The 26948-nt window shown below is 37.9% G+C and overlaps 1 protein-coding gene across 10 annotated transcripts in view; it reads left to right on the forward strand.

Moving 5' to 3' along the window:
* LMO7 (LIM domain 7) overlaps positions 1-26948 on the forward strand; it is a 131308-nt gene that overhangs the window by 100320 nt on the left and 4040 nt on the right. For 5 of the 10 annotated variants that reach the window (XM_063392229.1, XM_063392231.1, XM_063392235.1 and 2 more), the window contains 15 exons: positions 2448-2562; positions 8144-8305; positions 9674-9858; positions 10558-10618; positions 11629-11685; positions 13820-13845; positions 14157-14261; positions 16074-16166; positions 17481-17851; positions 19512-19577; positions 19906-19971; positions 21629-21681; positions 23238-23457; positions 24382-24654; positions 26008-26116. In XM_063392229.1, the coding sequence (XP_063248299.1) occupies positions 2448-2562; positions 8144-8305; positions 9674-9858; positions 10558-10618; positions 11629-11685; positions 13820-13845; positions 14157-14261; positions 16074-16166; positions 17481-17851; positions 19512-19577; positions 19906-19971; positions 21629-21681; positions 23238-23457; positions 24382-24654; positions 26008-26116 (1962 nt within the window). Of the gene's footprint in view, positions 1-2447; positions 2563-8143; positions 8306-9673; positions 9859-10557; positions 10619-11628; positions 11686-11836; positions 11879-13819; positions 13846-14156; positions 14262-16073; positions 16167-17480; positions 17852-19511; positions 19578-19905; positions 19972-21628; positions 21682-23237; positions 23458-24381; positions 24655-26007; positions 26117-26948 lie in introns of all 10 variants that reach the window. The other 5 variants (XM_063392238.1, XM_063392234.1, XM_063392232.1 and 2 more) reach the window with 4 other exon arrangements.

Raw genomic sequence — 26948 nt, forward strand, 5'->3', positions numbered from 1 at the left:
GTTTGTTTTTGTTGTTTGTTTTGGTTTTTGTTTTTTGTGGGGTTTTAAAAATTTTTTTTAGCAATTCACTTGAGTCTAATTAATGTTCGTGTTAATTTTGAAATAAATCAACATCTCTCTGCATGTGTTTATTGGGTAAGGGGTTGGGTCTTTCAGTGTTCTTTTTGAAATATGTATTTAAGTGCTATTTCCTCGAATTGATTGCATCTTTCACCAATAATAGCTTTAATTTTTGATACCTTTCTGTACTATCTGATGATTCAGTTCATAACCTTTGACAGATTTGCATTCCTGATCCTGCTGTAAAACTTAATTGTGCCAGTTACTTGGGTCAAGGTCATAAGACCTTGGATGCAGATTTATGAAATCACTTCCCAAACCACTTTTTTATAAATTCATTCACTTCCAAACAATCTTCTTCCTAATCACTTGTGGAAAAGAAATACATTGCAGTTTAATACCCCTGGTGCCTCCTGGCCATTGTAATGAATTTGTCATAATTTTTTGAAACTATGATTGCAATACAAGGAAAGAGATCATGACCTTTTTTTTTCCTGTGTTGTAACAAAAACAGGCAGAGGAATTTGTTTTAATCAGTGAAAACTGCCAGATTTGATATAAGTTCTTAGTATCTGTTTAAGCAAGGCAAATGAGAATAGCATGTATTGGGTCCATTTGTTTTTCTCCTGTCATTAGTTGTGAGATCATAAATTTTTCCTCCTACAAATGAGTAATATTGGGGGGTATCTTAAAAAATTTTTAAAAGTTAAAAATAAATCGTGGTTGTGTTATGTAACTTTACAAACTCTAAGTTAAGGAATGCAAGTTCTATCTGATGTGTTTGTAAATCATTGCCAGAGATATTGATATAGTTCACTAGTCACCAGGGCCATAACACCAGGTCTGTGGAACACAGTTTTAGAGTTGACCTATAAAAATGGTAAAGTTCAGTGTACAAAGTCACATTACTCCTCTGGCAAGAGATAGATCTGAAGAGTCATGTTGGGATGGTGGGAAAAAGAAATTAAGACCAGTAGTAATTTCCAGGAGCACACTCAAACTCTAAAGGTTTGTATGTTCTCCAGCCCAGTCTGCTAACCTGTTTAGTAGAGTCACTTTTATACACTCACCTAAGGACTTGGGTTGTATGGCAGCATTTGCAAGCTGGTAGCTGTGTTCTGAAGAAAAGACTTAATTTCTACCCTGGCCTGTAACAAGGAGTGTTTCCCCAGGAACATTCCTGTAACATGAGGCGATACTTTGGGATGAGGTCGTGCAGTGTTGTTTTCTTCTCTACCAGAACTCAGGTGCTGCTGAGGCCACCTCTGGCTGCACCTCCCTGAGACTCTGGCTGGCTGCATCTGCTTGTGCAGTGCTCACTGTAGCTGCCTGTTGCATCTTACCAACATAGGAGCTTGGAGGAATTGGCATAAGTTTCTAGACTTTTAAATATTTTAAGTTAGGGAAAATGAATCTGATTCTTCAGTAAGGCTGGTTCACTAGGGAACTAAAATGTAGGCGTACATTTAATGCATGTGTGAAAACGTGCAGGGTCCCTTCCATGCACATTTCGCTGGAATATATCTATTTTAAAATTGTTTGACAGAAAAATCTTTTTTTTTTCCTTTTATATCAATGTCAATGTCATGCTGATGAAGTGCATGGCATGCATTTGGGTACTTTAATAGTTTTTAATGAGCTCACATTACAATGTTAATGTATGCAACACATGCTCTTAATATAGCGTGGGATTGAAAGCGAGTGTTACAAAATGTTTTCCCATTCAGATATTCTTGTTCTTTAAAATGGTGATGTTAGATTTTGATTCAGATTCTGAAAGCATCTTGAAAGCCCATTAAAGCCAGAGATCTGAATTTAGCAGATTTTGCATTTATTTTTATTATCTAAGGTCTCTATTACAATATCCATAGCAAGGTGGTAATATTTCACACAAGATGCTTGTACACTCAAGTAAACCTATTTCCAGCATTGAGCCTAAAGGAAACTGATGATTCTCATGGTAGGACGTGCAAGAAAAAAATAAGATTGATTATGGTTATCTAGCTTTTTCCCATCTCTGATGCTCTCTGAGGAGTCAGTACAAGTCACAAATTCACGAGACAATCCACAAAGTATCATTTAGGGGTTTGATTTCCTCCAAGTTTTAAATTTTTTGAGCATTGTGTTTCAAAACATTTAAAATAATAGAAATGCAGAGTGAAATATGCATGTAGAGAAAATATAAATGTAAACTGAAAACGTACCTGTTGGAACAAAAAGCAAATGAGTTAGTTAACTGACTTCAATACTGTTTCCTTTGTCTGTGATGCTAATAATAGATGATTAAAGTGCAGATTGTGAGCAGCCTCACTTATTTAGAGGATAAGCTTTCCCTCATTTAGATTCCTGTGATACCAGATACTGTAGTGTCATGTTTTATTTTTCAGGAACAGTACAGTGAAATGAGAATCAGTATAAACCAGAGACCTGGCCACAGTCGCAGCTTTGGGTTTACAACAAACTGGAGTTCTTCAGGAGCCATTGTACAGACAGTTGAAGAAGGTAAATGTGTATATATACACAAATTTTTGTTCTTGTGTTTAGTTTGCAGAGGCTTCTAAATTAAGGCATTTGCTGCTAGGAATGCTGCAAACATTTTAAAACATCAGGTATAGAACTAAAAAATCAGTACCTAGTTTGCTAATGTATTTCTGTAAATCCTCATCTCTTAAACAGATTGAATTCAGAAATACCAAAATGCATTTTCCTAATCAAGGAGGGTATAAACATGATTACTTGTTCACCGAGCCTCTTACAGAACAGTATTGATGGGCAAATACAGACCTCCTATATTCAGACTGTTTCTTTCAGCTAAGTTTAAAAGATTTCACTTTACATCGTTTGTAAACACACTCAGAGGAAACTTGGGAGTTAATACTCTTTGTTCAATTTCTCCTTTCTTAGTCATGCTGGATTTTGGAGACAGCTCATGTTTTTAAGTAATTGCAACTTTTAAATTGATTTCCAATGCATTTTTTTCAGTTGTTTTAATACTGAGGGAAAGAAACACTTTTGTCTTGAGATGACACACATATAAAGTTTATTTCTAACCTTTATTAATCTTCTGCAGAGAACAAACTCAATTTTCTTAATAAAAGGCAACATAACAATAAAAACCCAGGCAAATCACACATGATGCTTGTTTTCTAAAGTATGATCTTTCCCATTGCCAGTAGTACTTGAGGAATATTGAACTGCACCCTTCTTTTAACATAACACAAGATAATCCTGAGAAAGGAGAAATAACTGGAAAGTTTTAATTTAGTTAGCCCTCTATTATGCTTTCCAGAGAGGAAACAATACCATTTAACAGCAGTTAATGAGCACTCATGGATTTGTTTTTTTCTTTTTCAAATTCAAGAAGTGAAGAGGCCTTTCTCTAGATCTAGGTACTTTTCATTGCTAGATTTGCTGTAGGATAACCCTCCTTGAGCAGAGAGGATGGACCAGATGAACCACTGTGGCTCCTTCCAACCTGTTTCATTCTGTGATTCTGGAAATATTAATATTCACTTTGCCCGAAGAATAACTTTCCCTTTGCTTTCCCTGCTGCTAGGCTTTGGGTTTAATTTCCTTCCTTGGAGGCAGGGATCTGTCCATTTGCACTGCCAGCTGAAAAGGAGAAATCTGAGGGTAGGGAATGTTCCTGCTGGTCATTCACAAAGGTCCACATGGACTTTGTCCCAAGGAGAAGGTGAAGGCCTTGTGGTTGTTATCTTGGTTAAGCTTTATTACCATTCTTACAAGGAAGAGCACAAAGTATAGTTTGAGCTGAGAATGGACTCCATCTCAGTGTTCTCGTCTGTAGCCTGTGTTCAGCACTTTTTTCTTCCAACAACTGTCTCATCTTCTATCCTTATTCAATAGCTGTAGCTCCCTCTAAAGAAAGGAAGGATGAAAGACGTGGGTGACCCATTGAAGGAGTAATATATGCTTTCAGCCAGGCACTTGGGAATGTTGTATTTCCTATTTTTAAGGATAAGTCATAGGATAATTCAGATTGGAAGAAATCTTGGAAAATCACCTAGAGCAACACACTGCTCAAAAAATGTCAAGATGGAATTCAGGCTGAGTAGCCTAGGGCTTTTCCCATGTGGGTTTGGGACCTTCTGAGGATGGAAACCGCACAGCCTCTCTGGGCATCATCCTCCCACAGAAAATTTTCCATGCGTATCCAATCAGACCAAATTTTACCCCAGTTTATAACCACTGTTCTGTGTTTTCCTGCTATAAATTTCAATAAAGAGCAGGCTTTCCCTTCTCAGGAACCTCCTGGTATATACTGGGTGGGGGTGGGGGCTCCTCTTAGGTTCTCCTGCAGCCTCTCTTCTTCAGGCTGAACAAGCCCATATTCTTCAGCCTCTCCTCATGGGTCAAATTGCTGCAGCCCTGACCATCCCAGTACCTTCACATTTAACTTTCCCCAGTTTATTGATGTCTCTCTTATGCCAAAAGGAATACCAAAACTGGATGCAGTATTGTCAAAGTGGCACAAGAACTGCTGAATGAATGGAATGGTCACTTGTCTTGATCTGTTGGTCTTGTTAATCTTCAAACAGCCCCACCACTGCCAGGGGCTCCCAGATGTGCTCTCCCACCCATCAGTGCCCAGCCTGTACCATCTCTGGTATTAGTCCTTTTCAGGAACAGGACTCTAAGTTTGGCCTTCCTGAATGTCAGGTTCCTGCTCTCAAGAGCAGCCCTGCCCTCCAGTGCATTGGCCACCTTCTCTCTTTTGACAAGATTTGAAAATTTGATGAGGGCGTGTTTTACCTCCTTCTCCTGCTTATTGTTGAACACATTAAAGAGGGTAGGTACCTGGATACATCCTGATGAGATCCATGTGTAAGCAGCCCACAGGCTGAGTAAGAGCCATTAACCACCTCCCACACAGCCTGATAGCCCAGCCAGTCATTCACCCATCTGGTCATTCTGGCCTGTGGACAACACCATCCCAATTTTGATACCAGGATTCTGTGGAAAATCATGTCAATGGTCTTAGTAAAGACAAGGTGGTTTGTAACCACCTCCCTTCTCGCATCCATAGAGATCTAGTCAATTCATCATTGAAGATAACTGGGTTGGTCAAGTGTGATTTAGGCTTGGCAAATCCAAACCAACCGTTCTAGTCACATTTTTCTCTTTCTTGAGCCCACAAAAAGCTTCCAGGAATACTTTCTCTGCTTGTGTTGTCTTCCTAACTAGCTGTATGATTTTCTTGAGATGACACCCAAGTATATTTTTTACTACTTATAGATGAGACTCTATTCTACATATTCTATTCCTTAAAAAAAGCTAAGAAAACTACTTGGTAGGCAAAATTAACCTCTTATCTGTTCTCCAAAAGCTAAGAGTTAAGATTGTAACACATATTTCAGTGGGACCCATTTACTGAATATAAAAAAGAATAGTTCTCATTTTTTCCAGGAGTTTTCAACCTTTACATTAAAAATCAGGTAAATGGAAAACCTTCAAGTCATTAATCTAGACATTGTTCTGCCACCTTCCCCAGTGCCATATAATCTTTATTGTTTCAGTCTTTCCCCTTTCACTTTCCCTTTGCAATAATTTTTTTGAGATTGTGTTGATACAGGAGTGTATGTTTGATCAAACACTTGCAGTCATGTTAGACAAAGTAAATTTGACCCACATACTTCAAGTTTTATTTTTTTCTATCATTGAGATAGTGTTTATCTGTTGTAATAGCAACAGATGGGGATAGGTTAGAGATAACTTAGAACATACGGAAAATGAGTATTTGGTTGGTTTTGTTTTTACTGGGGACTAGCAAGAAAGAAAAACCTTTTACCTTCAGGAAAACCTATGAAAAACATAAAAAGAGAACATATTTTATATGATGAAAACTAAATCCTCTATAGGAATATAAAGAAATTATTGTTAATTACTATAGTCTTGGAGGAGCTGGACAGAGAAAGACAACTAGTAGCATAAAACTTTTGGCACCTGAATTTCTGGCCATTCACTGTGGGCTTCTCTGGAGGCGAATCAGAGCAGAAGCCCACTATAGGCACCCTGGTTTGCACTCTTGAGAAGCCCTTTTGTCCAGAGTCTATGGAGAAAGATCTGCTTGCCAAGTTACAGGGCAAAAATTGAGCAGTGTAAGTTGTTCTGGCTGTTTTAGGTCCAGATCTAGAGACTGCTGCTATTCATTCCATCTGTATGGTTGGAGTATGGTCTGGATATACCTTTCAAGTAATAGTATAGGAAGAACTGTGCAATGTTCATCTCCCTTCCTTTCCTAAAACGGAGCTGAGGTATACTGTTCACACCTCTGAGCCAGTTCTCATCCCAGACAAATTATTTGAATAGAACAAACACAACCTTTTTTGGTTACTGATGTCTTACTCTGTTACAACTCAAGATAGAAATTGTGAGTTCTGGTGACTTTGCTGCAGCCTGAAGCTTTCCCTGCACCATGAGCACAAGGCTTAGTCCAGATGTGGTTAAGCTATATGGTACTAAATATCAGACATGATTCCAAATGTTAGATGATGTTGTTGAAATTAGTAACTTCAGTATTAGTATCTTCGATAGTATCCTTAATAGTACCCTCCATTACCAGACTTGAAAATCCATGGTTCTTTAAAAACCTCCTGATTCCTAGAGATGCATTTTTTTTTCCAGTTAAACTAATGTCCACGTTTCTTCCCTTCAGACGAAAAACCCTACCTTTTCCTCAACAATACTGCTTAAAAGCAATTGGTACTGGTAATTGTAAATTAAGTTTTTAGTCCATATTTTAAGAATTATGCAGAAAGATATAATATGGAGCCATATTCTTCTAGCAGAATAACTAGTGTAGCTTTTTAGTGAACTATGATGAATTATTATTTGGTGCAGTACTAGGAAGCATAGCATTTCTGAATTTCTTACTTTCTCATGTGTGAAGCCATCTGAATCTGTAGTGGATGAGCCAGAATTACAGCAGCATTTTACTAATGAGTCAAAAGACACTCAGCATATGGTGTCTAAATTTTTCTGTCATACTTGTCCACATTTGTTTCAATAATGTTGTAGGGCATTGTTCTTGGTATATTTTAAGTAAGATGTGTGGATTTCACTACTTACTTTGCAAAATACTTCCACTGTGTAATTCAGAATTGATTTATTAACATGAAGGTTTATTGTGCAGCCATTAATGACATTTTTACTTGACTTTTCTATTTTCCGCTCTGCTAAGGGAATAATTCTTAATGGAAGAACCATTCATATGTCATCTGTAAAATCTTGCTTGGAGAGTCTGAGTTTCTCAGCTCATCCATTTTCTGAATTAAATAGAGAAAAAGTTTATGAACTGGTCCTCTATGTTCTCTGTCCTTAGTACAGTGAGATTGCCTGCCAATATGTAGCAGATGAAGAAAAGTATAAAGTGCAGCCTGTCTTGCAAAATCTCAGTAGATTCAAAGTCCAACTTGCCATGAAGTTTGCTCTTAATAGATAAAATAAGTAGAATCCAGAGAGGTCTAGTGGGACAGTACCCAGCAATATCTTGAGTCCAATTACCAATCAATTCAGAGCTAACAAACTATTCTAGCACAGCAATAAAGCAGCATGCTCTTGTCAGCAGAGCTCAGAAAATGTAAATGAAAATATGAGAAAGCCTGCTTCTACTGGAATTAACAAAGTGCAGGCTGGTTTTCTTTGACAAATAAGAGGATTACCCAAACATTGGCTGAATTTCAGCTAATTGTTGGGTATAGACATTGTGGTGCTGCCTCTCTCTCATTATCTCAGATTATAAAGGCGAGTTAGTGAAGGGAAGACTGAACACAGAGGTTGTCTATTAAATGGGCTAGCCAGAATCTGAAGACTTACAAGTCTGGAAGACTGATTTCTTTATTGTTCCCATAAATTCTAAATTGAAAAGCAACTTTGATACTGACTTTACTGAGCTTAAAATGTACATGTTAAAATGTAGTGAATTTTTCTAAGACTTTCTAAATATCCACCACTAAGTATATCTTTGAATGATTCCCCAATCCACTCTTTTCCAACCACAACTGTGATAAAAAGAAAAAATATGAATGGAGACATAATAACATTTTTTGTCCATGTTCTGCAGGCAGCCCTGCAGCACTTTGTCAGCTGCATGTAGATGATGAGATCATTGCTGTCAACGGCACAAAGGTTTCGCATATGGACTACAGTCAGTGGGAAGAGGCCATCAGCAGAGCACTGGAAACTGGAAACCTGGTCATGGATGTCAGACGATATGGAAAGAATGGTGAGTTGTTTCGTCAGGCAGATACTGTATGCTCTGTAAGGCAAATAAGCCTTGTCTCTGCTGTGCCTGACAGCTGAGTCCTTATTACCCTTACAGCAGTAATACGTATCTAAGCTAAGTAGTTTGCCAGCGTGTCTGTTGCATTTTAACACAACTTGGCTTTTTTAACCGCTTGTGCGTTAGAAATGTCGTGACAAGCAAATCTGCAAAACATTGAACTACTGACCTCACTCTTGTGCTCTGGCCTGTTTCTTAGAGGATGGACAGGTAAAATAAGGGTGCAACCAGCACAAAATGGAATCGAACTTTTTCTTTCCTACCATACCACAAGAATGAAGAGGGTCTGATCTCTAGAGGAGAATAATTTTTAAAAGCTCTCTGTCTCAATTGCCAGTTCCCTTCCTTCAGGAAGGAGGATCTTGTGTTCTTTTCTTTAGGGTGCATTTGAAGTGAGGTATAAGCTTGTGAGTGATGTAGCACCCGTGTGTTATGGTTCTGGCCATTGACCCAAATATTGTGGTGCTGTAATCTCTCCAGAATGGTACTACCCATTCTGGGTAGGGAGGGTTTCCATCCTGGCTTGACAGCCTTGTAGTATGTCTTGACTTGCTATGGTTTTAATCAGGAAACCCTTTCAAAGTTCTAGTAAAATTTTTGCAGAGTTGGAAGTGTGACCAGTGACTTCGTTCACAGTATAAATACAAAACATTGTTTTAGTGGGAACCTAGGTAAATAACTTACCAGCAAACTGGGGTAAAAACAGTGGGTTTCAGAAGAGACAAGAAAAAAATCACTTTAGAGGACCTAATACAACTGAAGAGCGAGATTAGTGGCAAAAAACCAATTGAATAAAATTTTCAGTAGGACAGGTAGGGAGATGAGAAATGATGGAGTATGTGAGAAGACCATCACTTGTCTTTGCCTCATCAATTTGCTAGTTTAGTTTAGACTGCCTTTTCTTCCCACTCTCTGTGCTTCCTGGTGAGCATGGACATGAAAATGAGCCTTCCCTGGATAGTGTATGAGTCTCATTGTACCTGGAGTGAGTAAAGATGAAAGAATTTTCTGTCTTTACTAACACTAATGAAATAGTTTCCAATGAATGCTAACTCCTCTAATGTTCAGCTACTGTAGCACATACCAGCAAAACATCTGGCAAACTTTTACCTGGCTTATGACTAACACTTGCATTGTTGGGGAAGGCGGTCTGCTATAAATGCCCTTTTTCCTATCGTCACAAATTCCACCTGATTTGTGTGTCTCCCTCTTCTGTGTGTTTTGTGTTATTTTAATGTTTTCACTAGCTCTTGTTCTGTTCTTTGACGTTACTGTCTATATTAATTTCTTGATCCTCCACATACCAAAAAGATTGGGGCAAAGACCTGCCTTCCCTGCCACATGTAAGGCATAAAATCCTCAATCTCACCAGTATGGCTACCAACATTATAGGTACATCTGAAAATAAATGGATTGATGCAACTTCAGGAGAAAAAGTTTCAAATGCTTCCACCGTATCCACAAAAAGAGATTTCTCCAGCAGCCTTCAAAGTTCTGTGAGTATGTTTTTGAATGTTCATAGGAGTAGTGGGAAGGAAGAAAAAATGTAATGTCTTGATAGTGGGAGGGTGGAGAAAAGAACTTGTAAATCTTATATTCCTTAAGCAATACAAGTACAAGTACAGGACCCTGCATCTGAAATATGGAGATGTAGCTATGTATGTATTAAGGTAAATAAGATGTTTTAAAGACTTACTACTATCTATTCATGAAAGAACACTGGTGAATGATAAATATGATAAAAACATGTGCAGACTATCTTTTGACTAAAACTATATATAGTGTCTATTCTTCAGAGAAGACTTTGACCTGAATCATTAGCCTAAATGGAAGTTGCAGCCCCAAAGAACAGGTGGATATGTGCTTTCAAATTACTTGTAAATAAAAACCTGCCTGCCAAGGAGCTGAAATTGGAAGATCTTGGCTTCTGGCATTTTCTTGCAAGCTAATGTTTTTTATTTCTGCAACAGTTCACAGCTGGTTATTGATTCCCTCAAATGAATGCAGTAGCATTATTATAAATTACACTGAGAAGTTTTAGATTGTTTTGTATCTTTCTATAAAATGTTATGAAATGTTTCATGACATATAGTTCCTGTCAGGAAAGACGCGTAGTTGGATAAACTTCCACAAATCTAATAAGCCTCTGATGCTTGTTTGTTTACTTGTTTATTTAATTAATTAATTTATTTCAGGATACAGACACAAAATTGATAAATGGAATGCAAGGAGATCTTGGCTCTAATGAACAAAGAGGTAAGCCACTGTTGCTTTTGACCTGCTTATTGTGTGGTTTGTGACAAGCACAGGCACTAAACCCGGGAGCGTTACACAGTGGATAAAGTGAGACCTTAATGCCAGACAGATGATCTTGTTGCATCCAAACGGGGTGTAGTTTGCTTCCACAGTTTGCCAGGCATTTTGAGAACTGACAAGAAAGCTGTGACAAAGCCCATTGTCTCTGCATTACTGCTTGTAAATTTAATGTGTGGTAGGGGTAAAGAAAAGAAGGTACGTGATTTATTGTAATTGCTACTGCATTGAATTGAGTTAGTATGAGTATGGCCTTATTTCACTGCCCAGGAAAAGTGTAGAGTACTCAGCTTTTTGCTATTTTTGTCTGCCTCTTTCAGTTCAGAGGTTTTGGATTTAATGGCTGTTTTCACTATTACTACTTTACTTTTATTCCTGGAGAACAATATTGATCATTTTGATAATAATTTCCTATGATGCTATGAGCAATTTTAGCCTTACTTGACAGCAGTGAGAGAAACCAGGTATGTATATTTCCTAATGGAATAATAATCCTTAAGTAGGAACTTTGTATTTCATTTTAGCTTGAATACATGGCAATTCATAGAAAAATTCCCCCAAGATACCGCTTGCCCTCTGGAGATGTTTCCTTGGCCTTGAATGGTCATTAGGCTCCTCATTCCAATTTGGCATCCCAGACAAGGATGCTTAAATTGGGCAGGGAGAATTTGGTCCAAGTTTGACACTTGTGCTATTTGTATAGTTTGACATTGTTAGTGATAAAATGGAATCCTAATTAGTATATGATGTAACCTCCTAAGGTTTTCCTTTGTGTTTCAGGGGCTTTTTGGTGGGGTTTTTTTGGGTTTTTTTGGTTTTTTTGTTTTTTTGGTTTTTTTTAAGTGATGTTGCAGTGTATGGATGGTCTAACAGAAGTTTCTTATCCAGTGGTTATAGTCATTAAAAAAAGGCACCTCATTGACTTGTTTGTATTCTTTGTATTTTTCAAATAGCATCTGAACCTATTTCTTTGAAAAACTTAAAAAGACGGTCACAATTTTTTGAACAAGGTAAATCAAGAGCTAACATTTCATGTACTTCCATGAAATTGTTCCTGCTGCACACTCTCCCTAACAAGTCTGGTGCTGGGTGCTCTACCTCTTCAGTGTTGTTTCTGCAGTTACAATGAAGCAACATAATTAATTTCCCTTCTTTCCCCAGGGTCATCAGGTTATTCTTACAATTCATGGGTCTACCTTTGTGGTAATGGGTCTTTGCGTGTTCTCTTATATCTATAGCTGTTTAAATCTCTTCTGTGTTGTTCATACTTGTTTTTTTCCACTGGGTAGAAATAAGAAGGGTGGCACTCTCTGTTCAGGTTTGCTACTACCTACAAAACAAGAATAATGGTGAATATTCCAGCAGGTGTTTAAAGAAGATCTCAGAGCTGTTCATGAAGTATTTAACTCTGGGTTTGAGTTGCAGCTCTGTGCTTTTGTGTAAATTGGTGTAAAAAGGCATCTGATGGCTTTCCACTATGTGGACGGTGATGTCACAAGATCCCAAGAAGACCAATATAAATTTTGAATTCAATATACTAGCATTTTTAAAAAAGACAATAAATGAGGCACTCAATTTTGGTTTTGTAGGTTGTTTTTCAGCATTTTGCATGTCACAGCTCACATACTTCCACTAATGTTGTATGCCTTATGCTGTCTTCGGGCTATGTATGCCTTGTTGTTTTGCTGTAGCCTGAAAGAGTAAAATTCTGTCCTGCTGGAAGCTCAGTTGAGTTTTGCCAATGACTTGAGCAGGGCCAGGATTTTGCTTTTAGTGGCAATGATTTCTGGTTTTTGCCAGAAGCAGTATGTGAAGTGCCACAGCATATATCTGTGTTTGTGGTTCTGTTTGCTTTTAAATGCTTCTGCTGTATCTGCAATATTGTATCTGCAATATGGTGGTATTTTATTGTCAGATGTTTGTTGGTGTTGGGTTTTGTTGTTGTTATTTGATTTTTATTTTATGGCTGGCATAAATTTGGTTTTTCTTTTAATTATTTTTATAACAATATTTGAGGTATTTGACTTGTGCTTGAGGGGGAGGACAAGGTTTTATTTCTAGAGTGCATGTTCAGTACAGCTTGTTAATTTTAAACTTTCAACACTTTAGTTTTGCAATTACTGAAGATTCCTCTGGAGTTCAGCATAAGCTTACAGGGGTGAGAGAAGAGGGGAGCAAAAATAGGTGCTGTCTCTGCTTCCCTTTAATATCTCCTGGCACAATTGAAATAGATTAACCTGATTGCCTGGTGACTGTGGCTGTTGTGATCTGACAAGGAAGACAAAATTGTGTATATATAGAATGGATGCTAACCTGTGACTCATTAGAGTCTTTTGTATCCTAAATTTGATTTTTTTTCCACTTCATGTGATTATACTTCAGAAGACTGTTGCAATTTTTTTCTTTTATGCTTTTTTTTAACTGAAATTTGGACAGCTAGGTAACAAGTATACTGTCAACAAACAAAAATACTGACGGTGCTTAAGAAATGATTACAATTAAATTTGTGTTTCTCCCCATTTTCTCAGCTTTTAGCAAATCAGCATAGTACACATCTCTCTCTAATAATCATCTTGTCACAGGATGATTAAGATTAGGGCCAAGTGTGATAGCCTCAAATAGCTGAAGGTTCGTGGTGAATGGTGACAAGTTCACTGAATCCCGGTGTGCGTTTGGCAGTAGGAAAGAGGGAAGCTGGAGAGCGGAAATACATGGTTTTGTGGTAGAGAAGTTGCCTGTGGATGTCAGTTGCTCTTAATTCATGCCAAGGGCAGTAGATGAATAGCTTCTTTACCCTTGTGCAGTGTTCTGGGTATTGATCATGCTAAACAGTTGAGTTTCACAATAATAATAGTAATAGGAAAGATATTGTAAAGAACCTTTGTGTTATTACAGTGGGAGGTGCACTGCTAATTCAAACAGTAGCTGATGGCACTTGTAAGCATACAAAGCTTTGAAACAATTGTGCACGTTAGTTGAAAGCATCTAATAAATTCTGCCCTCTAGAAAGTTCAGCAGGGCAAATACAAGCATGTCTTACTAAGAAAAAGTTAGTCTGAAGCTCAGACTTGCCAGTTACACAAGCCTTGCAGCAGTTTTTTGTGGTCTAATGATTTCTCTTTTTTTGCCTTCCAAATCTCCCAGGAGGCCCAGAGCCTGCAATGCCTGATGTAAGTACTATTTGTAAACTCCTAGTTGGTTGTATAATCCCAGTCTTTTCAAGAAGCTCTCTGCTTTCTATTGCTTTTTATACTGCTTTACAATTCTGATCAAATCTGAGAGTACTGGCTAGGATTTCCTTTTTCAAGGCATGGTTGCTTTCTGTCCATTTGAAGAAAAGGCTAATTTATGTCTTTGTCACTATAAAGCTCTAGTGTTGGTAATGGCTTCTATTTCTCACTCTAAAAAAATCTGTTTTAAAATGTAGAGTGTTGATTACATAGAAAGAGGATAATATGATTTAATTTCTGTGCTATATTAGCTCCCAGTCCCATCCATCAGTGCTCCGAGTCGTCGGGTTTGGGATCAAGAGGAAGAGCGAAAACGACAGGAAAAATGGCAAAAAGAGCAGGACCGTTTGTTGCAGGTATAATTAATCTTCATAATCCTGGGCTGTCAATCCCCCGTGTGTAGCAACAAGGGAAGAAAAGTAGCACATGACTCCTGCAATTTTTCTTACTGATGGCCTGGGGAGACTCTCAGGTGCATTTTCTAGCCTGCACAGTTGCACACAGTAGGAGTTATTCAGAAAGAAGAGGACAATGCTTTAGTGAGCTTTAAAAAATCAAACGCACAATATGTATTCACTACAGCCAGAGGTGCTCAATCTTCCAGGGCTGATATGTTCTTAATGACAACAGAATTTAAAGGAAAAGTGAAGAACTAAGGGGTCTTCACTTTTGAATAAAAAGTGTATTTTTTTCCCCTTAAGGAAATTGCCTCTAGCCTGAGTTTTACCTTCAATTAGCAATAGTGCCTTGTATTCATATATGAAGAGGAGGCAGCCAGTACCATAGGTGCCTGCTAGAATCCTGTCATTTAGCAGTCAGCTCATCAGTTGGAATCAAGCTGATTTCCAGGGCCTCTGAGTCAGAAAGCTGAACCTGCTAATGCAAAACCACCTCGATGAGCAGTAGCCAGAGCTGGAGTGGTATGTTGCAGAGGGAAGGGGCATTGTTTATAGTCTTAGGAGAGCACAAAAAAACTGAGGATACATTTCTGGAAAGATCTCAGTTCGATGAAGTGTAAGCACATTCAGCCATGTTCAGCAAGACACATGTCTGCAAATTAATTTGAAGTTTGTTTTCTGAAGTCTGATGCTAGGAGAGACATCAGTGAATATAATTTATTCTGCACAAGCTATCTTTGGCTGTATTCAGCAGAAAATTGTGATATCAAAGTACAAGCATAGAATCTCTCTTGCTTTTTGAATGTTTCATCTGTTGTTGTTCCTTGTAACTTGCAAACTCTGCAGGGCAGCAGCTGTAAATTCCTAAACTTATCTGTGGTCTCTGTTATGATTTGAATGTTCCATTTGATGGCTGAAGAGATGGCTTTAAAGAGTGTAAACCTTGTTTCCCCTTTTCTGAGAGCTGACTTAGCCATCTGCCATCACTTCTCTTTATTTCTCCTTCTTTAGTCCTCAAGTGATAAATTTGACTAGAGTAATAATGATCTGTCTCATCCCCATGATCCTAGTAATGAATTTCCAAATAACAAAAAAAGGAAGCAAAGTCTTTCTTTGCATATTTTCCAGCATCTTAGAAAGAATACTTTTGACATCTTTAAATATTTTGGTTTTCCCAAGATAAAAGTGGTGACTGACAAAACCACCAAAACGCCAAACCACCAAACACTTATCGTGTGCTTTGAGCAATGCTTTAAGATGTTGTGTATTGATTTATTACCAAATCTAGTCAAAAGACAAATTTCAAGGTCCAGAAATTGGGTTTTATTTAAGGTAACATTTCAAAAGAATGAGAGTTCTTGCTCACTATTTCACTTAGTGATCTCTTTATATTTACCATATTAATGTGCCTAATTCCAAGTTAAATACAACCACTCTATTTTCCCATAAATACCTTAGATAGCTGGGGTTTTTTTTTGTTCAAATGGTAACTTAGCTGGAGGACAGGAACTATGAGGTTGGCTTTTGTGAGACTTAGTGTGTAATAAGCCTGGAGACTAAAAAATCAATTACAGGGCTCGTTTGGATTGTATTTTAGCCAGGATTTCATTTGTGGCAGACCTAATGTTCTAGTGGAGCTCAGGGATGTTTTTTGTCTGGTCTGTCTGGCCTGTTTAAAAAAAAAACATTAAATTCCACTGTACATTTTAATGAAAATTAAAATATACCGTGTTTCTTATTTGCATGTTTAACTTCAATCTAACCTAACAGGAGAAATACCAACGAGAACAAGAGAAACTGAGGGAAGAATGGCTACGAGCTAAGCAAGAAGCAGAAAAAGAGAGTTCCAAGTATTTTAATGAGGTAGGCTGTGAATAAAGCTTTGCTGACTAGTTTCATGAGGGCTTTTTTTTTCCTTATACTAGATGCATGCAAGCAGGCAAATAAATAGGTTTTTTATGTCATTTATCTTCTCATTTTGGAAAATAAATTGTTGTCTGTGACTTAGTAAAAAGAGTTTGCAAAAATGGGATAGAAAGAATAGGTGGGATGTATTGATATATGTGGAATTTGTGTCTCTTTGTAATGAGCTGGTTAGGTAACTATCACAGCATACATCAATTATTGTGATCATAAATGGTCACTTTTGTTGTTTATTTGCCATGATGCTACTTGTTGGAATTCCGCTTCAATGCTTTATCAGGAGGCATGTTTGCGAGTGTTACTGGCAGACAGTTCATCTAATAAATTTACATACCAAATCAACTTTAGATTTCCAGTTACGTATTTTAAAACACTGAGCGTATGTAGTTTCCGTACATGATGACTTCTGTGGCTGTTGTTTATGGGAAGATGAACAAGTTTTTTCCTGAGTATGGGAACTGTCTGAGGTATCTCTTCTTTACTGCTAAGTGAATGCTGCCTCAGGCATCCAAGCTACATCAGTTATGTTTACAATCATGAATAAGCAGATCGTAATTTAAGGCTTAGAACTTTAATAAGAAAGCTTTTTGAACTGTTAGAGGACTTCCTTGTACAAGAATGTAAACCATTTTGTATTTTTTCTGTCATTAGAGGTTTTGATGGACCCATAAACATTATTTTTTCCCTGCAACTAAAATATCTTTTGACCACTGAAAGGCCTTTTCTCATTTTTGAGAGAAGAGTCATAGAGTGATAGGTCTGAGGCTTGACTTTGAAATGCTAGGAGAATGGAGGAGAGTGGGAGATTCCTCCACATGAGGATTCATGTGAAATTCACGGTTCTGATATAGATTGCAATGTATATCTTTGTGTATACACTCTTAAGTAGGTCTCAGGTTTCTAAGTCAAAACAGTAGGGAGAAATGCTATGTATCATGGAAGGGTTTGTTTTCCATGGGTATTTAAGTGGGGAAGGGATGGCTTGACATGTAAGTGATACTTTGGAAAGCAGAATGTTTCACATAGCTGTGGGCACGCTGCCCGTGGCGCTTGCCTGCTTGCTGGTGTGTGAATTGAAACTCCTGAGTTAGGAGAATGTGAAACCAAACTGCATCCTGCATCTTGGACTGCAAGTGCTGGGGATGATTTTTATACATTCTTACCTTACAGAATAAATTATCTTTTCAGAGTGAGCAATCTATTTATAAAACAGGTCCCTTTCCTAAAAACATGATTTTCTTTTCTTTGGTACAGGAGCAGACTGTTCTGACCCTAAATACAACATCTGTCACTTCTCAGGCTCCACCAGTGTCCAGCTGGAGGGCAAGCCCTGAAGCAAATGCTCCTGTGGAGCCGGAACGAGATGGAGAAAACGAGCTGGCAGGGAGCTTGCTGCATGAGGAAGAGGGAAGGAGGAGGCTTCAGGAGGAACAGAGGATCCAGGAGGAAGCAACCAGGCATTTTGAGCAAGAGCGGGAACTCCAAGAGCTGGAGCTCGAGAGACAGCGTAAAGAGAGGGAGCAGCAGTACGCTGAGGAGCAGAGGCGGCAGGCAGAGCTGGAGGAGCAGAGGCGGCAGGCGGAAAGGCAGAGGGAGGTGTCAGTGGAGGTGCCTCAGTACCAAAGGTGTGCACTTGTGCTAGGGTGTACTTTCTCTTCCTTCTGCAAGTTCAAATCAGTTTCTAACGGGGCTGTGTCTGTCCTGAACATGCAAGGATGTTCATGTGAGATTCATGCTGCAATCAGTAGGCGCAGAATACCATACAATAGTCTTTCTCTCCAAAGACAGAAGGATCAGGCATAACACACACAAGGTCCTTCCCCAAGAATCGAATACTATATTACCCTACTTGAGCTGGTTTTGGGTTTTTTTTAATGGAATGTGTAAGCACAGTAATTACAGCCACATGAAAGATGATCTGAAGGACTTAATGAGAAAATTTTGTAAGAATTGTGCACAAGCCTGTAAATTGAGAGCCAGTGACTCAACATACAGGACTTCCAGAAGAAATACCAAGTTAACACTTTTCCAACAAATGTGTGACTGGTTTTTCCAGATTTATCTCTCATTTTAATTCAACATTGTAACGATAAAGCTTAATTGCAATTTAACTACTGGGTTAATTTGTCAGTGAGGAGTATCTTGGTATATGAGTGAACCGTTACTGGCTTACATAGCCTGTTAGAAATATCCACTGCAGATACATATTTATTCTCTCATTACCTTCTTCAGCACCTTGATTTTAAAAAAACAAACATATAAATCCCCACCTATTAGTTCTCAAGTTTGTGTTCTTGCCCAGAAGTTTTCAGACTGTTACAGGAGATTAATCTGTCTGCAACTGATTGAAACAGTAACTTTTCCTGGTTTTGTCTGCATTTACCTTTCTGGCTAGTGTATGACTTGTGACTTGTGGTTTCTCTTGAGATTTTTCTCCTTTTATTATGTAAGTAGTTAGAGATGACTGAAGAGAAGACATGGTATCACGCTAAGTCTTAGGAGAAACTAATATGATTTTAAAAGTTGCAGAGGAGGTTGTAAGACCCCGAGATACTTTAGTTTAATCTCAGTGACTGTTGCTTGATATGCCTGCTGACAAAAGCAGAGACACAATGCTACAATGGCTGAACAGGTTCTTCCTGGCAGCTTTACAGTTTTAGCTTGTCCCAGTTGCAAGATAATAGGACTTTGTGCAGTAACTTATTAAGCTGCTGTAATATCTGCATGTCTAAATCCCTGGTACATTCTTTAGTCCACGGGGATTTCATTGCTTCTGAGGTTGCTGCCAAAGGATGTATTTTGCTAAACACAGGTGGGTTTGCTTAATAGTAAAGGAGCAAGTTCAGTGAAACTGGGCTTTCAAATATCTGGTGTCAAATATTTGTTATAAGATGATATCCAAAGATAAGATATGAAATCTGAAATGTTATATGAACATGGGCAAAGGCATGATACTTGCTGCAAAGTACAATGAGAGAGGGGACAGGCAGCTGAAGAGTGTTGTCTGTGGAATTTTGTGAGTTTATAAACTGCACCTGTACACTCTTCTAGACTAAAATGTAAGTTTTAGAGAATTGCTGTGCTTAGACAAAATTTTCCTCCTGGCTTTGAAATGGATGATATAATCACTGTTGTATACTGGTGCTTGTAATTTTTGCAGAACCTTAGTCTTTGGGATTCTTTTAACACATCTGAACTTTCTCAGTGTTCTCTGGGGATACTTATTGTTTGCTCAATTTCGAGAATTTTTATTTAATATGAATTTTATCTTTATTTTGCTTCTAGACATTACGAGCGCTATGAAGTATCTAAAACAATAGAGGATCGAGCTGGCCATCCTCTAATTGACAGGTAATAAGAAATTGAATCAATATGTAGTTGAGACATCCTTAGCAATAACAATTCCAGCATGGTCGTGTTTGGATTCCGTGTCACGTCACAAAAGTGTAATTTCAGGCTGTTTTTCTGACAACTTTTCTTTTTCTGCCTCCTTTTATCACTTGTATTCCTGACTGTTAAATTAAGACTCCTTAGATCTTTACCTGTTTGGGGGGGTTGTTTAACTGTTTTGGGTTTTTTTCCCTTAAGGAATTATTTTGAATATTTCCCTTATGAACTATTTATGTCTATGTATGTCTTTTTCTGTATATGAACATAATGCTTCTTTTTTTTCCAATAGGCATTATGAGCATTACGAAGTTTCTAAAACCACTGAGGAGCAACCTGGCCAGTCATTTGCTGACAGGTATGTCTGATATTGAACCTCAACACTGACTGTAACCTCACCATTTCTTTGTTAGAAAACTTTTAAAATTCTAATAAACTTTAGTCATAGCAGCTAAATGTGTATGTTGGATTGTTGCTGGGTTTTGCGGTTTTTGTGGCTTGTTTTCATACTGAAAAAACAAGCAGCCAAACTTTTGTCAAATTATACACTGTGTTGTAAGCAACAGTTCGTCAGTGGGATTCTATGGGGAGAGACAAAACTGTGAGGAGGTAAATATGTGGGTGGTACTAAACTTGTGGCTGGAAAACATTTTCAGATATCTTGTGGTTGTGTCATAACGTGCTCTACAAACTAGGGTGCAGTCATCCCAAAAAGGGTTGTGCAACTTGAGAGAATAAACAAGGAGGGAAATAAGAGGCAGCAGCAGCATATCAGGGAGATAGTGCATGTTGCTCTTGTAATTTACACAAGTTATTTTTAAGTTACAATCTCTTGCTTTACAAATCAAGCCTTTGTTTTGCATCACATCTCACAGTAGTTCTGTAAGATGAGTTCTGCTGTGTATTTGATCACTTCCCATAGCTGAAGTGAGCATACGTCTCTTACATAAAGAGAAACTCCAAAAATTACAAGATACAATTAATGGATCTATTAATAATGGAAGATCTAGATCTAACTTCAGAAGTAGCATGCACTAAAAAGTTACATCTTATATGTGAGGAGGACAGTGCATTTTGCTTCACTAAAGGCAGCAGTGAAACTGTGGCATCTTCTTAAATTAATAACAAAATCTGTCCACACCATAGGACAGACAGTAAAAGCTTAAGGAGCAAGATGTGATGTTGTTTATGCTTCATTTCTGTCCAGATAAAGGAGGAGACACCTTCAAAACATGGCTCTGCAACCAATGCTGTATGTGTAAACACATTACCATAGCAGCTTTGAGTTAGGACCAAACAAAGGATTTCTTTTTAAATCCTTTCTTTGTGAGTTATTTTAAACTAAAAATTGGCTGTACTACTTGAAAAATAATACAGCACAGAGGTGTTGCTGAAGCTTGTACTCTGTACTGTCAGAAAACTAACTTTTTGCCATTTGTTGTCCTGTACATGACATTTGTTGAATGCTATTTGTTGGCTAAAACTCATTAAAATTTATGCTGCTAGGTATAATCAGTGAACAATAAATTTTTCCAAAAATAATCTGCATGGAGGGTTTGAGGAGATGTTTTGCTTAGTCTATAACAGTGCTGAAGCATGATTTAAGTTTCTTATGAAGCCAAATCAATTGTAAATCTGCTCTGAAAGTTCTTGCTTCTGACTGACTGTAGTTTTCATAAAGCTTGCGCAGAAAAGGACTTGGTTTTTTACATGTTTTTGTTGAAACAAATACAATGATCAGTTCCTCATACCTGAAGCACTGATGACTTTCAGTACAAAATTTTAACTTTTAATTGGTGATATCTATTGACATCTAAATATTGATATTTTTTCCCATAATACCCTCTTGATCTTTAGTTATTTTTTGCCTCTTTGTTTTAAGTACAGCATAAATTGTTCATGGGAGGGATGGTAAAAAAAGAGAGGACTGGTTCTATCATCTGCAATGATAAGAGCTTTGTCTGCAATGAAGTCTTGTAATTAAGATAGAGAAATTAATGTTTTTATATCCTTAGGAATAAGTCAAAGTCAACTACAGAATTGAATGAATTCAACACAATCAGAAATGGTAAGTAATATATAATTTCCATTATATTTCTTTATTGGGGGCAGGTAGGGAGGGAGAAGAGTAGTGGGAAAAAAAAGATGTGTACATATAGTCATTCTAATAAAATTAATTTCTAGAGCGCTTTTTGAAAGCTACATTGTAAATTAATACTATGCCCCAATTTTATGAACTTTGAACAGCAAGAGGAAAATCATACAGTTAATGTAAAAGCCAAGGACAAATATGATTAACTACCCTCCTGAAGACAGTGATTACAAATGGTTCTTAGATGCCTCAATTTTAATGACTGATTTTTACATGAGATAAAATCTGTCATGCAGTTATATCATTGAAGATATGTGTAGTTTTGATACATTGACTCTGTCAACAACAACAACAAAAAAAGCTACACATACCAAGATGATGAATGTATTTAATAAAACTTTTTGTCTTCTTAATTTCAGTTAGTGTAGCAATAGCAGAACAAGAAGTCAGCTCTCGTTATGTCCAATAGCTTGTTTCCTGGACTCCAGTTCAGTTATATGACTTTGGTTATATTAGAGGAATAATGTGCAAAGTAAGCAAACCAATCTTATAAATATACAGTCAGAAATGCCTGCAAGCTACTTTTGTGTCTAAAACACGGTTAAAAAGAATAATCACAAATAATCAAAGAAAAGCAGATGTATCAGACGATATATTGCAGATTAAAAATGTTGCTTTCATACATTAAAGCACTGTTATTGAAACTAAAGAGAAAATAAACTTCCACAGTATTTTATAATGATTATCCATACCAATAAATCCAACAGCAAGACTGAGTCAGAGCAGCATTTAAAAGGACTGAAATTTCAATTGAATGACTTGTTGCTGCGTAATTTTCTTAATTATTTTTACTATAAAGAATAGAGACTGGATCTAGGAAACAAGAAATTGTTGCCTTCTGATATGTCAACACCTGTTGGAGAAAGATTGCTTATTTGTTTCCCCTTCCAAATTTTCAAAGACCACTGATACCATAAATTCCATTTCAACTCAGTAGGTAACACATAATCCAAACATCTGAAAGATTTCTCTCTCCCCTTTATATCTGTATAAAACAATATAAATCAGTGTTGTTAGTCACTTGAAGAAAGAAATTGTTGTAAACAGAGATAATTTACAGAAGAACTCTTAAAGAGAAAGAAGTTATCCCATTTTTTAACTATGTATTTTATACATGGTTCAGTTTGTATTGGAGGAAGAGTCCAAATTATGTCACTTAGAAGAAGTGATACCCTTTTAAAAAGAGGACTGTGTACACAGAAATTTCTATGCATATACACTCAGGAAGTGAAGGAAAATGTATTTAAATTAAGTATTATGTAAAAGGCTACATTATTAATGGAAATACAAACAAAAAAATTTAGTAATGTTGTATTGACAAGTTTTACCCAGCTGTAAAAGGGAACTGGAATAACTTGTGAATGGAGTGATGAACAATAGCTCTTGGGATTATAGCCGGATTGCTGACAGGATGCTAACTGCTTTTGTGCCTTGAGGTGCCTAGCTGATGTTTGCACGTATTGTCTGCACAGGTACCCAGAGCAAGTATTCAGAGAGGTCCTGGAACTTGGGTGAGTCACAGAAGAAGTCTCAGAAGGAGCAAAACCTGTCTGCAGCGGAGTTGGAGAGACAGCAAATCCTTCAGGAAATGAGAAAGAAAACATCTCTACACACGGACAGCAGCTGGATTAGGCAGCGCAGTGCCAGTATACATAAGGAGCCTGTTAGTCTGTACAGCAGTAGTATGAGGAGGTAGGAATCACATTAAAACTCTGTCTCTCATCAGAAATTTTTCTTTGGTTATTCTGGACTTTAGCTTGTATTACAGAGCATAGAAACAGAGTCTGTGAAATGCCACAAGGTAGACTGCATAGCAGCACAGATAAAAGAAAGAAGCGATATTACAGCTGAAGTTGAATGGGGTTTTTTGCAAGTAAGGAATGTGGATGTGACCTGTAAATAACTCAGCTGCTTACTTCTTGATTGGTATAGCAGAAATGGAAATCAATAGTGTGCCTTGTCATTGACACATGTGTTTAAGAATTTCAGCATGGCAGCCTGTTTTGGAAATGAATTATTGTGGCTAAGAAGTATGCCTTTTTAAACACAGAAATATTTCATGAAGTTTGGATAGTTTATTTTTGCTTTATTTAGTGTATGAATGTTGGATTTATCACTTAGGCAACAACCAAGTTATCAGTCAGGAGAGTGTTTGGTTATTGGGCCAACACCTTGTACCTGGGTGATACTATCCAGTCTGGGTGGATTGTTATTTTCAATCTGGTATCCCTTGGAGAAAACATAAACAAAGCTGGTATCTGAGGTCTGTTGCTGTACAGTGGATTTTGATACAGTTCACCCTGATAAGGCTGCAGTGAAGTGTTTTGCTTTTATTAAGTAGCTGTTAAGTGCCACTTCTTGTGCCTCGCCTGTTTTTTTCCCATGAGAACTACAGCTAGGCATAAAGGATAACTTGCTAGTCATACATTTTAAATCAGTACATGAAGAATATTGTGAGAGTATGAGAGTGCTCAGAGTCATCAAGCTAACATACTCATCGTAGAAAATACTAAAATGCTAGGATAATGGCTTTCTCTTAAAAAAAACCCAGCATATAGCTCTGTTGCTCCATCTGTACTGTCATTTACAGTGGAGGTGCTTGTATCTCTTTTACAGAGGAGAGTCTTTGGACAATCTTGATTCTTCAGGAATGAGGTCATGGAGGCACCACTCATGGCTGAACCAGTCTGCATCCTCGTCATCTCTGTCTTCTAGTCAAGATTTGAGTCGCCCCGTGTCTACTTCAAACCGAGCCTACATGTGCACTCCTTCCTCCAGCAAAGCACCTCCCATGGCCACCTCTGCAAGAGCCCCCTCCACATCCCAGACAGCTCCCCGGGCTCAGTCTCCCCTCTCTGCTTCCCAGTCAGGGTCCCAGACACGCAGCAGGTGAGTGGGTGCCCTTTTTCCAGGAAGGTAAAAATGTTGGGCAGCACTAAAGGACAGACTTTGTCTATCTGCGGGGCCTGTAGAAGTATTCTTGCCCATAACACTGATTAACAAGTACCTGGAGTTTTCTAGCTGGAGGGGACAGTGGAAGTATGGGCTGATATTACCTTCCTACTCCAGTCACTCAGAAAATGCCCCAGGTTTGTCATCACTGCTTGACATTGGTTAAGGAAACAAAGGAACTTGGATAACCAATCTGCAGTCCCCAAGCTGAGCCTTGGTTACCAAAATGATTAGCAAAAGCCTGTTCCAGCTGGCATTTCTGACATTTATTTTCCTTGGTTTGTTTTGACAAAAGATTCCTGAAACCCACGCTTTATGACCCTCATCTTGGTCTTTCCTCCTCACTTCCTGGCATGTGGTCAATATCATCTTGAGGAGCACTCAGGAATGCTCATAACCCATGACCCTGAAGAATTACAGAGTAGGATGTTGATTTTAATCTCAGAGGAGAAAGCAAGGATTGCAGCATATTTTGAAACAAAAATGGAATTCAGCTGTGGTAGGGTAGATAACTGCTGTTTTATGTACTTGAAACATTTTAAAAATACCTTGGGATAGTACTCCACAGAATCATCCCACACAGAATTACAAGTGTTATATATAACTGAACACTACTTCACTAGCTCTTACACTTTCAGGCACTTAGTGATAAATTGACCTTTTTTTTTTTTTTTTTCTTTTTTTTTTTTTTAAGTTAGTCTTTTACATTCTTGATGATGTAAGAAAATTTCCTTCTTAACCATATTTGCTTATCTTGTTCTCACTTCCATTTGCTAACACCTTGGTAGATCTATGGAAACAGACCTCCGTAAGGCTTACATTCAAAGAGTTAACATAATATTTTATGTCCAGGACTAGCCTTCTTTTATCTGACAAGGTGCAGATGGTGGGACCTGGAAAGGGCGCTTGTTAAAACTTAGCCCTCTGGGGATAGCTCTCCACAACTAAGAAGGAAAGAGCACAAAACCTGTGTTCTTACACTGCAGACTTAACAGTACACTTTTTATTTGTAGAAGATATTTTATACAATGAAATACGTGCCAAGAATGTGACAGAATTTCTTTACTTGTTCCTATGTAAATTTTATCTAAATTATAACACTTCAGCTTTCCATGGCCTTCAGATCTACTCTAAATAATATTAATTTTCAGTTTACTTTCTTCAAGCAGCCCAATAGTCCAGTTTTTACCCATGTGTTTGTTATTTTTAATCTCACAAAGTATTTGATAACTCTTCTTTGTCTTTTAAACATTTTCAAGCTGGTTTTAAGATTTTTCATTCTATATTTAGGTCAGTCAGTGGGAAGAAAATCTGTTCATACTGTAATAACATTCTGGGCAAAGGAGCAGCCATGATCATTGAGTCTCTTGGTCTTTGTTATCATTTACATTGCTTTAAGGTGAGAGCTGGGAGTCACGTCGTGAAGGAGCAGGAACTAATCAGGAGCACGCATGGCTACTCAGTGTTATGCTCACAGGGGTTCTTACTAATCACCTGCTTTGCCCTCTACTCTTGACAGCGTGGTGCATGCATATTTCCATGAGGCAGTCCCATTTGCAGGCATTTAGCACTTGACTCTGGAGGTGTTTCTTAAATGCCAGAGCTAACAAGTAGGACTTTGATAAGTAAGATGAGCACACTGACTGTGAGATCGAAGATCTCCATCTTTGAATACATGGCAAAATACCAGAAAATGCTGAACCACTTCTCTCAGAGAAAGCAGCTCCTCTAAAAAAACAAAAATCTCAGCCTGGACCCTGGCAATTGAATCATTTCAAATGACCCACTCTTTCTAAGTTAACCTTAGCAGACAATGTTCATGTGGTGTTTTCCAAGTAAAGGCGTGTTGGAAGAGTTCAGTGTGGCCGGATAAAACCCAGAACAAAACCAAAAGGTATCTTTGGTGCTACTCATCCCTAGTCACAAACTAAGTGTCCTAGCTCATGCCCAGCACTGAGACCTAGACCTACTCACATGCTCCATCAGCTTGGGGCATTTGCAGAGCTGAAAGAATAAATGTTTGCCTGCAAAAGATAGCAAAGTAGTCCTGTTCCCCTGCCCTCAGACTAGATGTGGAATTAAACTATGACTTGGAGGTGCTACTTCTTCCCTGACTTCAAGAAAGACATTTCTGTGTCTAGTTCAGAACACTTGTCTTCTGTGCCCAGCTCAAGTGCATCACCTACAGTATTACTAGGGATTGACTCTAAGCTCTTCCTGGTCCTGCCTAG

This window comes from Prinia subflava, chromosome 3, assembly GCF_021018805.1.
Source record: "Prinia subflava isolate CZ2003 ecotype Zambia chromosome 3, Cam_Psub_1.2, whole genome shotgun sequence".
Lineage (NCBI taxonomy): Eukaryota > Metazoa > Chordata > Aves > Passeriformes > Cisticolidae > Prinia > Prinia subflava.